We start from the raw sequence: 14,019 nt of genomic DNA on the forward strand, positions 1-14,019 counted from the left end.
ATTTTTTTCTGAATCAGAAATAAGTGACAAACTCTTGAACTTCTCAGTGTCACAAGGTGGGTACACAATATGAGTAGAAGAATGACCCCACAATGCTGTAATATGCCCATGTGTCCAAGATGAATTAACTAAAACTACATGAGCAGATTGTCCCACTATTGAGTACAGCAAAGTGAAGAGATAATAATAACCAAGTTTTAATGTACTGAAGACCACATTCTGAGCAATCACTCCACTGTTATTATGAGCTTCTACCCTATTTGCTACACGGCCCAACATGTCTGTGCTTATAGTTGGATAATGTGTATATGAACCCACAGTGCATCCTCCAACATAACGAAACAGAGGATAAGTGAATGCATACCCCATGGTATCAAAATAGATATCAGGCCGAAATTTTGACAAAGCTTCTCCCCCTAGCAACAGAGACCCTAAACTCTGCATAAGTAACGTTAACATAGGATAGTGTTTGGCTTCAACAAGGGTTCGAAAGTTGAGAAAAATAAACTCAACTGGTCTTGGCAGAGTAATATTAAATCTCTGTTGTGCTTTTTGAAGAATTTCTTGGGGGGTAGCATCTGTATCGCCTGTGTATATATAACATTTCACTTTTGGATACCTGATAGAGAAAGGGGGGAAAAAATCCATAAAACAATTAATGTAGTTTATAATGTAATAACAATTAATATCAAAGATAAAAATATCATTGGATTTTTCTCCAAGAAAGCATCGCCGACATAACAAAACTCTTTAAACATTTATAATTCAATATTCATCAGAGAAAAAAATCATACTTACTTTCTTTGAATGGCTCTAATGGCACACCATAATACTCTTTCACCACCACCTCCAGCATTGCAATAGGGATGAAAAAAAGCAACATGTTTGTAACCTTTCTCACCTCGGCGTATCATAAGCACCGCCTGTAAGTTTGGATGTGGTATATTAAAAAATTAAATTTCAAAGCCCCCATTTACAATAGAATTTAAGCTTAATACAGATGTAAAAGTATATTATAATAAAAAACATAAGAATAAAATTGATTAAATTCTTATTATTCCTAACCATAAAATCCTGACACCTTTAAATAGGAGTACTGTATGACTTCAGCAAAGCTGAAACACCTGTTAAGCTTTCAAGAAGGCAAACATAGCTGGCTGCCAGGTTGACCACCAGACAGGTAGCACTACCATCACTTTGACCTTTGACCTTTGTGGGGCGGTTGAGGAGAATGAACTCAGCAAAGCTGGTATAGCCATTACGACTTTTAATAAAGCAGACATAATTGATTATCGAGTGGTGGGGAAACCCAACCAACCTGACAGGTAGAGCAACCTTCCCTTTGACATCTGGCCTAGATGCTTGCTGAGTGGGTGAGGAGGGCCATGTAACTTCCAAGTTTCAGGTTTTTAGAGTTAGGAAAATACAAATCACTTTATTAGGAGACGTCCTTATGAGGGAGGAGGTTTCTTTCACCAAAATCAGGTTTGGTAAACTGACCCAGGAAATGTCAATAAACTTCGGTCCTAAGGAGAAGCAAAAGTCATGACTCCTATCAACCCCTCTAATTTCCTGTGCATGGAGATGCAACAGGAGTTTGGGGTAGGCCATTACCATAAATGGTGTAAGACAATGAAGAATCTACACGATATGCTATCCAGCATATAGGCAATAAATTATTAATGATATTATGTGTATACAACAGGTCCATCATCTGCCTTGCTTGGAGGATTGGCAAAAAATTTCAAATACAATTTAAATTGTAAAGAAGTCATTCTACTGCATAGCTTACCTACATCTGGCATCCAGTCCATCAACATACAGGTAGTGGTACAATATTTTTACTCTACTCAAATAAAGGGGAAGAGGAAAGGAAGAATCACCAGTCATTCTTGCCTTTCACTCTAGACTTACATCGCAACTGTTATCTAAGACGAGATACTACTTGTTCCGTGAGGGAGCTGAGTTCACTACACCACCTGTTGACTGGCTACTACATGTCCCAAGGAAAAGGTATCTAGGGACATGTGAGCATATTGCCAGAGGAAGCAGGCAGTAACGATTGCCTGGCTTTTCCAGACTCCGGCCTTCATGACCTACGCCATGGATAAATTTTTCCTGAAGGCTAGGGCTGAAGTGATACTTCTGATTTCGTGTGCCCTCACTCTCGAGGGTCTGCCTTCTTATGCTTCATCCAAGGCGTAGGAAGGTCTGATGCTTTCCTGAAGCCAGAAGGAGAACAAATCTGTCTCTTAACCTTCCCAGAGCTTAGAAAAAGTCTCTGGTGCTCAGGTCTGAAGTGCTAAGTCCTTTGCTTCCTTAAGAGAGGAGATGGAGAAGTTCTTGAACCTAGCTCCTTGATCTGTATTCTGATTTGCCTGGAATTGCAAGACGGAAGAAAACAAGATCTTCCATCCCTTGGTATGACCAACGGCCAACAAAATGCCATGTAACTCTATAACTATCTTTGCTGATGCCAGGGAAAGCAAGAATAGTCTTCAGTGTAAGATCATAATTTGGCACTTCCTCAAGAGGTCTGTACAAGGCTCTCTAGATCTAAGGACCTTTGTGACGTCCTAATCAGGAGGTCAAAGTTTCTTTGGAGGAAAACACTATTCAAAGCTCTTCATGAGCATGGACAGTACAGTACAAATGTTACAGCCCCTCAATCTAAGAACCTGGTTCAAGGCTAAGCAATAGCCCTTTACTTGCATTGTCTTTGACTAGTAACATCATTAGATCAGTGAACTATTCGGTTTGTGGCCACTTGGGAGTCAGCAAGGTCATCACTCTGTAGATGACCCAACAAAACAGAAAGAATGGCATAAAAGTGTAAGCAACCAGGTAATCACAAGGAAGTAGGAATACGTCCTCTAACGCTGCTACCTGATCTGGTACTGTGGAACAATATCCTGGAAGCTTCTTGTTCATGTGTTTGTGAACAAGACGAGCACTGAAGAACCCTAAAGGACAAAAACTTTTCTGCTACAGCTTGTAGAAGAGCCCACTCTTCCTGACCCCCGAAGTTGAGCGTATCAGCTATTACATTCTTGTTCCCTAGAATGTATCTTGCAGACAGCATCACAGCGTTGTTGAACGCCCAAATGTGAGTCTGCCTTAACCAAGCCGCATAAGTAATGTGAAACAGTCCCACCCTGCTTGTTAACATAGGCCACTCCTGTTGTGGTGATGCACATCAATACTACCAAGAGCCCTATCAAACTCTGTTGGAAAGCTTGCTGGGCTAAAAGCATGGCTTGCATTTCTAACAGGTTGAAGTGCAGACTTTTCTCTTTCTTGAACCACAGCCCTTAGGCAATGTCAGCCCTCAGAAGCATACCCCGTCCTTCATTAGATACATCTGTGAATCTGTGAACAGTAGCGACTCTAAAGGAGGGGAGTCGAGACTTCCTTGATGGGGTTTTCATCATTTAACCATTACTTTAGATTTAACCTCACTGCTAAGTTAACCGAAACTAAGGAGTGGGGAGAAATGGTGACAGCTGACCAGTGATGCCTAAGACACCATTGTAGCAACCGCTGGTGGAGGTACCCATGGGGGACGAGTTTCTCCAACGACTAAAGATGTTATAGAAAATGTCCCTGATATGCCAGCAAATATTCAACTTCAAGAAGAGGTTACACAACCTCCCTGAGTATGCTGATATGACCATCGGTCAGAAAGACTTATTGTTGCTGTACTGTATCTGTCAACATCCCCACATACTCCGTCCTTCTCTTGGGCTTGAGACAAGACTGTCTGTGAACACTTGGGTGAACACCTGTAGAATAGTGGATAGTACTCAAAATATGATTCTGAACTGATGTAGTCATCCCTTGCTTTCCATGAGGGTTACATTCCAGGACCCTTACCTATTTACTGACATTCTAAGTTTTTATAAACCATCCCCATACAGTTACAAACCATTCCCACACTCTTATAATACTTTATTACACTCCTATAAACATTTAGTTATACAGTACACAATTTATGCTATACATATACAATAGGTGCAATGATGAAAATGGTACACAAGAGATTAGGCTACCCAAGCCTAGCTCACAAGTATGGGACTGGAGTCCATTGTGAACAATAAAATATTAATGAGCAGATAATTAACGAAGCGAAGAGATCTCTAGAATCCGTGTTGCCATCGTTTGTAAACGAAGGAATGTCAATTCCATCCCCTAGTCCATACAGAATAAAAGCGAAAAACCCAGAAGGGTTATGGTTAATGAGACCGTTGTTCCAAGAGGACATGATGGAGTGAGACAAGTTCTCTAAACACGAAGTATGAGATAAAGACCTCGAAGGAAAACCTTCTTATCTGTAACAGTAGTTGGGTAAGACTATGTATCTACCTTCCAGGTGAGATCCGAAGAATAAGAAGAAGGTCTCCATAGTAAGATGTCGCTGATTCTCCCAGCAAGCGGGAAAATTGTCTGTCTAAGGTGAAGGGCAACTCTTCCTTGGAGGGGAAAGTTGTCCAACACCCAGAGGTTGACCTCAACGCAAACAAACTCTGCTAACTGTCAACAAGCCAAGCTCAAGTTGATGGCATTCAGCGAGCGCTGCAAACTGCGTACTATAGGCAAAATTGCATGTGCCACTCGCAAGGTTCTAGTCTACCATTTAAAAGATGTACAGTACTCTTGTAGGTAACAAAATACCAAAACAAGTGACCTAAATGGTTAGAGAGAGGGAGATAAAGAGGCAACTGATCGCCAACGTCCCAGATACATTAATTCACAAGGAGCGGTAGTAGTAGAAGCCGCAACAGAAAAGGTCGGAAACATACGTTCGCTAGAGCTGACGAGATGAGGGCCGTCGATGTAGAGGCTTCTGCACCCGAATGCACGGGCTATCCAACACGTTGATGTGGCAAGTGAGGTATGAAGCGCGAAGGTTGATGAGTGTGCAGCACACCTCCTACCGTTGGCGAACGATGGGATAAGTTCACAGAAAAGAGTGTGAGCTGAACTCCCTTAGTTGTATGTCGTGGAGAAATTGTGAATGCTACCGAAGTAGCGCAAATAGTAATAATCACAGATTAAAGTTCTGTGCGCACTGCAAAGTAATGCACACCTGTGCACCACCGAAGTCACGCACACACCTGTAGACTACCAAGGTAGCATGTAATAGTGTTGACAAGGTAGCATTCGCTCCTACTCTGAATAGAAGTCTAGCGAGTGTATCCTTTGCAAGCGCTACCGAGGTAGCACATACTCGCATTGATGAAGTAGCACTCGCTCTTGCCCTGAACAAAGTGTCTAGCACATGCGTCGCCTAGATGAGGAGACTCTCTAGAGGACTCGATAAAGAGTTCATTGTAGCAATAGCACTTGAAGAAATAGCGCGAGCGAGCTAGCGCATGAGTCTATTGTCCTCTCTCAGTGAAAGTTGTAGGTAGCAAGCTCAGAGCTCCTTGTGATTGTCTCGCAAAGATTGTCATCCTACTGGAATTACCTGGAGCACAAGTTGCCCTCACAGATGCATCGCTCATCACTGCTGATCGGACAAGAAAGGTCAAAGATTGCCGCCCTGTAACCCCCTCCATCGAATGAGACTTCTCAGAACGAGTGGGTGCATCGTTGGTGGTACTGAAGAGACCAACAGGAGAAGACCTACCCTACGAACAGAGAAGATGTCCCTTGAGCGGAGCAGGAACATGCTTACACTCTTTGGACTCCCTTTGCTGGCTGAGACATCTCAGAATGAGGGTGTTTGGTGTAGTGGGTGCTGAAGAAACAACTCAGGAGAAGACTTAACCCACAAACGGTAAAGGTGTAACCTGCAAGGAACAGGAACCAGCCTCTGCCCTTTGCACTTCCTCTACAGGCTGGCATCTCATAATGATGAGGGAGGGCAGTGTCATCAGCACTGAAGGGATGAATCCAGAGAAGGGTGAACCCGCGTACGGGAAAGGTGTCCCCTTTGAGTAGCCAGAACAAACTTCACACTTCACATCTCCTCTGCCGGTTGAGCTTACTCAGAATGACGGATTTGCAGTGTAGTCACCGTTGAAGAGACCACTCAGGAGAAGACCTAACCAGCGAACAAGTAAGGTGAGGCACAGGAACAATCTTCCATCTTTGCAATCCCTCTGCAGGCTGACATATCAAAATGAGGGAGTGCGGCGTTGTAGGTGCTGAAGGAATCACTTCGAGGAGAACTGAACCCGCATACAGGAAAGGTGTCCACCGTGAATAGCAAGAACAAACTTTAGACTTCACATTCACATTCCCTCTGCCGAGGTCAAGCTCTGGGTTGGACGCAAGCGGCCTTCTTGGAGAACAATAAAGGCGCATCAAAGGAGAGAAACTCCCTGAGGAGGAGGGGAGAGCTTCTTTGTTAAGGGAAGGGGCGGAGTACTCCATCCTAAGGGTAGAACGGAGAGAAGAAGAAGTTTTCTCGTCCTCGAGGACAACTCCGAAGGAAACGCAGCCTTCTTTCACTTCATGCACACTGACTCTGAACAGCAACACTCACATCTGTAAATATAAAGAAACAAATCTAAAAGAACAAATTAGTCAAAGGCCAGTCAAAAGGTTGAGTGGTAGAGAGGGCCAAGTCAAAAGAAAAAGTGACAAGACAATAAATGTGTGTTTAGCCTATACTATCCCACTACCTCCCACGCTAACTAGTGGTGGGGTAGTTGAGATACTACCACTAGAGAGGTATTGGATCCTGTGACTGGCCAGACATTAATGCATTGGATCCCTCTCTCTGGTCACGGCTTATTTTTTCTTTGCCTACACTTACCCAGAATAGTTTGGCCTATTCTTTACATATTCTCGTCTTTCCTCATACACCTGACAACATTGAGATACTTAACACTTCTTCACCCAAGGGGTTAATTACTGTACTGCAATTTGTTCAGTGTACTTTCCTCTTGGTAAGGGTAGAAGAGACTCTTTAGCTGTGGTAAGCAGCTCTTCTAGGAGAAGGACACTCCAAAAATTAAACCACTGTTCTCTAGTCCTGGGTAGTGCCATAGCCTCTGTACCATGGTCTTCCACTGTCTTGGGTTGGAGTTCTCTTGCTTGAGGGTACACTCAGGCACACTATTCTATCTTATTTTTTTTTCCTTCCTCTTGTTTTTTTGAAATGGTGTGTTGGGCAGGCTTAATAGAAGGGCCATGGATGCCTGGTGGTTTATCAAGAGGTTGTCTTTTCCTTTTTCTGATTATTTTTCTTCTCAAAACAATCCTTACTGTCCTCCCTTCAGTTGAAGTGGCTATCCTGGAGGGTATTTAGCCTTGCATGGTGTATCGGCTCCTCCATGTTGACCAGTTTTTCCGACTTTTTACTATAGTCTATGGGTATCATCAATCACTTTGTTTATAATTCTGTACGTATTGTTTTTGTTATAATTCTTGTTAATCTAGTTTTTAAGTATGATGTCTCTTTTTTATTTCTATTAATTCTTATGCTGTCTGGAGACATTGAGCGAAATCCGGGACCAGTACGTCCTAGATTTCGTCAATGTCGTCTTCTGTATTGCAATATTCGTGGTCTTCATGCAAATATCCAAGACCTTACAGTTGCGTCCAGACAGTATGATATTCTTTTGTGCTCAAAAACTTTGGTTTCTAATATGAGGCACTCATCTGAGCTCCTTATAACTGGTTTTAAGAAGCCAATAATGTTGAAACGTGATGCCATCCCTAGGGCCAGGGGAATGGCGGTGTATATTAGGACCGAGTACCCTGCTTCTCATAAGTCCTGCTATCAATGTGGATGTCATGAGATTCAGGTAATAAAAGTTTGTGGCAGGCATAACAACTTTTATTTGTGTTCGATCTACCGGAATCCAGACATAGATGATTCTATCTTCGATTGTCTTCTTACCATTATGGCTAAGATACAAGAAGATGATAGAAAGGCTTCTTTTGTCTTTGTTGGTGATTTTAATGCTCACCATAGGGAGTGGCTAAGTTCTATCTCTCCTACCGATCGCCATGGCTTAAGAGCTTTAGACTGCCTCTGAATCAGGCTGTGAGCAAATCATAAATGAAGCTACTCACAGGTCTGGTAATTGCTTGGACCTCGTATACACTGACTCCCCTGGCATTATAACTAGTAAGGTTGGTTCTCCAGTCGAGACATCTGATCATGCCTTGATTTCATTATTAGTGAAGACTGAGCAGCCTGTCCCTGATATATCATATTCTTGTAAAATTTATATGAAATCCCAAGCAGACTGGAATGGGATTTTGCATGATCTTTTGTGCTTGAATTGGTCACAATTATATGATAGTGCAGATCCTGTTGTCCCTTTGAATGAGAATCTCGTCAACATAATTGATAGGCGTATCCCTTCTCGTGTGCTAAGGTACCGAGTGAAGGACAAACCGTGGTTCAATGATGATTGTAGACGTGCTTATTTGGAGAAACAGGAGGCCTATCATCTTTGGAAGGGTAACAGATCAGATTTGACCTGGAGCAACTATACTCAGCTTCGAGCTTTTGCTCAGAGAGTTTATGCCTCAACTGAAAAGGAGTACAATTTAACCATAAAAGAAACACTTTCTGGTACAACTCAGGAACATAAATGGTGGTCTACCCTTAAATCTGCACTCTTTGGTGTAGATGCAACAGTTCCTCCTTTACTCAAACCAGATGGCTCAGTCACTCACTGTCCAAAGGAAAAGGCAACCCTTTTGGCTGATGTTTTTGACAGTAAACAGAGTAATGAAAAACTTGAACTTCCTCATTCCTGTTTTCCTGAGGCTAAACTAACTAGTTTAGCTTTTCGATCTCGTGAGATTAAAGCTCTGTTGATGGACCTTGATGCCTATGGAGGTGTAGACCCAAATGGTATTTTTCCTTTCTTTTTATAAAGACAGCAGATTTCTTAGCTCCAAAGTTATCTGTTATTTTGCGCAAGTTAGCAAGAAGAGGAGCTTTTAGCACTAGTTGGAGAATTGGTAATGTTACTCCTCTATGTAAATGTGTTTGTGGTAGCTCAAGTCCCACTGATTACCGCCCAATTTCCATAACTCCCATATTATCTAAAGTTTTTGAACGTCTTCTGGCAAAACGTCTTAACAGGTTTGCTGAAGGTAATCATCTACTCCCTAGTTTGCAATTTGGTTTTCGTAAAGGCCTTGGAGCATGTGATGCCCTTCTTACAATCTCCAATGCTGTACAGAAATCCCTTGATTGTGGTCGGGAAGTTCGTATGATTGGCCTTGATTTTAGTGCTGCCTTTGACCGTGTTAATCATGAGGCCCTTGTTTTCAAACTGAAACAGTTGGGAGTGGGTGGGTCGTTTCTTAGCATTATTATTGATTTTTTAAGTAATAGATCTCAAAGAGTTGTTGTTGATGGGCACCATAGTGATTATAGGAATGTGATATCCGGTGTTCCACAGGGTAGTGTTCTTGGCCCATTACTTTTCATACTATATACACATGACATGTGGTTTGGCCTTGAAAACAAGCTTGTTGCATATGCAGATGATGCTACTCTCTTTGCATCAATTCCATCCCCTGAATGTAGATCTAGGGTTGGTGAATCCCTTAATAGAGATTTAGCTAGAATTAGTGCATGGTGCAAATTATGGGGTATGAAGTTGAATCCTAACAAAACTCAAAGTATGATTGTAAGTAGGTCAAGGACGGTGGCTCCTCAACATCCGGATCTCAGTATTGATAATGTTTCTTTGAATATGTATGACTCTTTCAAAATTTTAGGTGTGATTCTCGACAGTAAATTTACTTTTGAGAAACATATAAGGTCTGTGTCTTCTTCAATTGCACAAAAAATAGGCTTATTGAGAAAGTCTTTCAAGATTTTCGGTGATCAATCTATTCTGAAGAAGTGTTTTAATTCTTTCATTCTACCTTGTTTTGAGTATTGTTCTCCTGTCTGGTCTTCAGCTGCTGATTCTCATCTTAATTTGTTGGACAGAAACTTACGGTCGATTAAATTTCTTATTCCTGATCTAGATATTAATCTCTGGCACCGTCGTTCAATTAGTTCATTATGCATGTTGCATAAGATTTTTCATAACTCTGACCATCCTTTACATTCAGATCTCCCTGGACAAGTCTATCCTGTTCGTAATACTAGGCAGGCAGTTAATTCTAATAGCCAGGCCTTCTCCATCACGAGGCTCAATACTACGCAGTACTCTAGAAGTTTTATTCCAGCTGTGACCAAGTTGTGGAATGATCTTCCTAATCGGGTGGTTGAATCAGTAGAACTTCAAAAGTTCAAAGTTGGAGCAAATGCTTTTTTGTTGACCAGGCGGACATGAGTCTTTTTATAGTTTATTTATGACATATTTGTTTTTGATGTTGTTAATAGTTTATATATGACATGTCTGTTTTGACGTTGTTACTTGTTTTAGAATGATTTATTGTTAATTTGTTCTCTTCATTTATTTATTTCCTTATTTCCTTTCCTCACTGGGCTATTTTTCCCTGTTGGAGCCCCTGGGCTTGTAGCATCTTGCTTTTTCAACTAGGGTTGTAGCTTGGATAGTAATAATAATAATAATAATAATAATAAAAGTCTTATGGCTAGTCTTCCAGCTTCACCAAAAGTATATTCCCTAATAAAGAGCGAAAGGGTTTGTATTAGTGTCGGAACAATAATGTTCAGTATTATCTAGGGCATGGAGTAAAACCATCTAATATTATCTTTTGTAAACATGCAATTATAGTACAGGTGAGTGATCATATAATAGGAGCTTCAGGTCTTCATATTTAGCTCTCAGACCTTGACAACTCCACAGTAATATTGAGGAGAAAATAAAGTTTACATTTTGGAAGATTCCTTAGAAGTCATCCTATCAGAATTTTTGGAATTGATGGGAGTGTCTGATACTCTCTTCATAAAAATAGATCTTGCTAAGCCTGGTTTGGTATTTTTCTCAACAGCCTTCTTGTTTATTTGTCGAGGGGGATGATGAACCTCGACGTTATTCTTTGATATGTTTAAATTTTTTGAAGGCTTATTTTTTTTAGACAGAACTTCATGCCTATTTGCAATAGGTATTTTTCCATTTCACAGAGGGGAGAGGGACGGACTCCCTGTTTTTCTATTAAAAGATCGAGAGCTATGTTGCTTTTGTACCTCCATAATGACAGGTGCATCCAATAGCTCTCTGCTTAAGATACTTCCCCTAAATCCGGCAATGATGTTCCCCAAGATGAAAGCCTTGGGCTGTTCATCCGAGGTGTGGTAGATTCAGAGGAAAGAGGTGGTGCCTTTTTAATAATATACACCGATTCTAAATCATCAAACATGGTATTAGCCCTATAAGGTGATTTAGGAAGCAGAGGCTTTTCATTACTTGGTCTCTAGCTGGTATTACAGTTCTCTCTGGATGTCCTGCATCCTTAGATTTTAAAGTTTTGGTATAGCTTTTTATCTTACTTGGAAGTTGCCTAGCATATCCCACACTAATATGTTCTGCATCTGACTTATTAATAACTGTTTCTCCTATTTGACATTGAGGAAATTTCTAACTGGTTGGCTTGTGATACTGGCTACAATTAGTGCACCTTGCAACAGAAGTGCAGGTTCTATGCTCAAGATCAGAAGAATTCTCACAGATCTTTACAATTTAACATACCCTAGATGCATCCCAAATTTGAAACAATTGTAGCACTGCAATAGTTTTTGTTTACTGTACTAAAGGCAAACTGGTATTCTCTCATTTTTTTAAGTATACACGAGAGGGTACATCTTGGTCTTCAAAGTGAAAATAATCACAGTGTTTCTGTTCTGGGAATCTTGTGAACCTTTCATATTTCTTCTGGGCACATATAAAAAATTTCATCCTCTCCCCTCTGAGCAAACAACTTTTGCTGGGCACTCTTCAGCCCCTGAGATCAGAGCAGGGCTGCACTGGTCTTGGGGGGCTTTTGAGAGCCCTAGACACGGTCTAAGACCGTGTCTTTGCCCTCCTGGGTCTGATAACCCACTGATGGCCCTCATGCAGGCCAAAACCTACTAACAGCCAATTCGGAGTCTTCCACCCATGAGACATCATCTCAGGGTAGGTAGTGGTCATTGTTGGAGTGATGAGGGAATAGTGATAACTTCCTAAGAGCCTCTGAAGGTCTCGCAATCCTTATAGAGGATTTTGGTAGTGTTTTTGAGTACTTGGCTTCTTTCCTCGGAGAAAGGTTTCCATAAAGGAAGCCTTTATAGGCATCCCCATGCATTGTTCACCCATAGGAGGAGAGACAGTCGGGTCCACAGGCTTAAAAGCTTGTCTATGTTCTAGAGGAACCCCCTCAATGGGGGAGAGGCAGAAGGAGCTCGCAAGAGACTCTTCCCTATGTGGAACCTCTTGTGAAGTTGCTGGATGTTGAAAAATCAGCCAAGGAGATGTAGGTACGATGATACTCAGCTTCCACTTGGAAATCTTAACTGGAGTCACTTTGACTCTTGGTGAGACTACCTTCTCAGAAACTCCTCTTTTCCTATTAAGGGGAGAGAAAGAAACAGTGGATTTTCGCCTGGGATCTGCTGGAGGCGAGGAAGACTACTCCAGGGGAATCCTGGGAGTCTCCAAAGGACGGAGAGGGGGAATTCCTGCTGCAAAAGCTTAAGAGACGGCCCTCACCAGGACTCCAAACCATGGTTCCTGACCTATTGCGGCACTGGCTGAAAGATCCCCTGAAGGTATAGTCGAAGAGGGTTTCTGCAAGGAAGCCTTGCCTGAGAATGACGTAAACCTAGTGGGAGGCTGTAGTTCTGTAGTTTCCTTACGAGGAAAAGGGACTGGACGTGATGATAGTTCCCTAGGAACCCTGAACGTTTTATCTTCCCAAAGAGAAGATCGTTGGTGGACGTTCATGTCTCTTTGTTCTCTCCGGTGAACGCAATAAGCTGCGTTTGCTAGGAAGAGAATGAGGAGAGGGCGCACGGCAAGGAGGCAAACATCTGTGCTCCGGAGAACACATCAAGGCTTGCGAAGGAGAAGGCTTATGAGATATCTCTTCCTGAGAACGACAATGTTCCTTAGAACAGCGCCATTCTGGCGAGCGGTGACGATGGTCAAGGGATAGTTGAGGTCCCAGCGATTGTTGTGGTGAGCAATCGCGAGTCACCGGAGTGTGACGAGCTGCCGATGGAGAATGTTGGACACCTCATGATTGTTTAAGGGATCAGCACGTTGGCGAACGGCGAGCAGCAAGGGGCTGCTGTTGTTTGGCTTACGATCTCCTAGGAGATCGGCGAGTCACTGGTGAACGACAAGTCGACAGAGACTGGTGAGCAGTTGAAGATTGATAGTGAGCAGGCAAACGGCAAGACGTCGGAGAATGACGAATTGGCGAACCATAGGGGAATGGTGAACCTTAGGTGAACAATGAGCCTTTTAAGAGAGGTGAGAAATTTGTGAATGGTGAGAGATGAGGAACTAGGTGACAGAACCAGCTGGAGAACCGCAAACAGCAGTTCATTGGTGAGCAGTTGGCGAGGAGTGCTGGACTGACGAACGCCACAAGGCTGGCGAACAACGAGTCAAGATGAGTCCGTTGAACCAGGCAAAGATCAGGAACCAGATGGCAAACGGCCAGACTGGTGAGTCGTCAGGCTGACGGTTTCTCGGTGACAGCAAATCCTACAAAGGGAATCATTATGCAGCAGATGGAGAAGAGCCAAACAGCCGTCTCTTTGCCGAAGGCAAAGGAGAACATCTGAGGCGACAAGTGCCATGAACTCTGCGAGATCGTTGCCAGCGAGGGCGAGCCTCTGCAGGGGAGGGCTGATCAGCAAGCTTGGTCTCTGGCAGGCCTCTGAAGAGGTGTCTCTATGGGTGGTCTCTTGCGAACGAGAGAGGTGATCACCCGCAGATGAGACTTGCCTCAGACTTTGCTTCGCCCCCGAAGAATGATCAATGAGGGGGAGAAGTACAGTCCTTGGCAACGGCGGTAAGAGTGTAGGACAAAGCAGGGTTTTTTTATACAACCTCTTTTATTACATTGTGAGACATGGAACATTTCTCTGAAACTATTTTATCTAAAAAAAATTATGCTGCATACATTCCTAAT

At 42.6% G+C, this 14,019-nt stretch overlaps 1 protein-coding gene across 1 annotated transcript in view; it reads right to left on the bottom strand.

The window, feature by feature from the left end:
• Window positions 1-14,019, bottom strand: part of LOC137619506 (GDP-Man:Man(3)GlcNAc(2)-PP-Dol alpha-1,2-mannosyltransferase-like) — a 68,834-nt gene that overhangs the window by 879 nt on the left and 53,936 nt on the right. Inside the window, exons 3-4 of the mRNA XM_068349598.1 lie at window positions 799-923; window positions 1-619 (exon numbers count right to left, since the gene is read on the bottom strand). The exon at window positions 1-619 is cut by the window's left edge and continues 879 nt beyond it. Of these exons, the coding sequence (XP_068205699.1) occupies window positions 1-619; window positions 799-923 (744 nt within the window). The remainder of the gene's footprint in view (window positions 620-798; window positions 924-14,019) is intronic.

This window comes from Palaemon carinicauda, chromosome 26, assembly GCF_036898095.1.
Source record: "Palaemon carinicauda isolate YSFRI2023 chromosome 26, ASM3689809v2, whole genome shotgun sequence".
In the NCBI taxonomy this organism is placed as follows: Eukaryota; Metazoa; Arthropoda; class Malacostraca; order Decapoda; family Palaemonidae; genus Palaemon; species Palaemon carinicauda.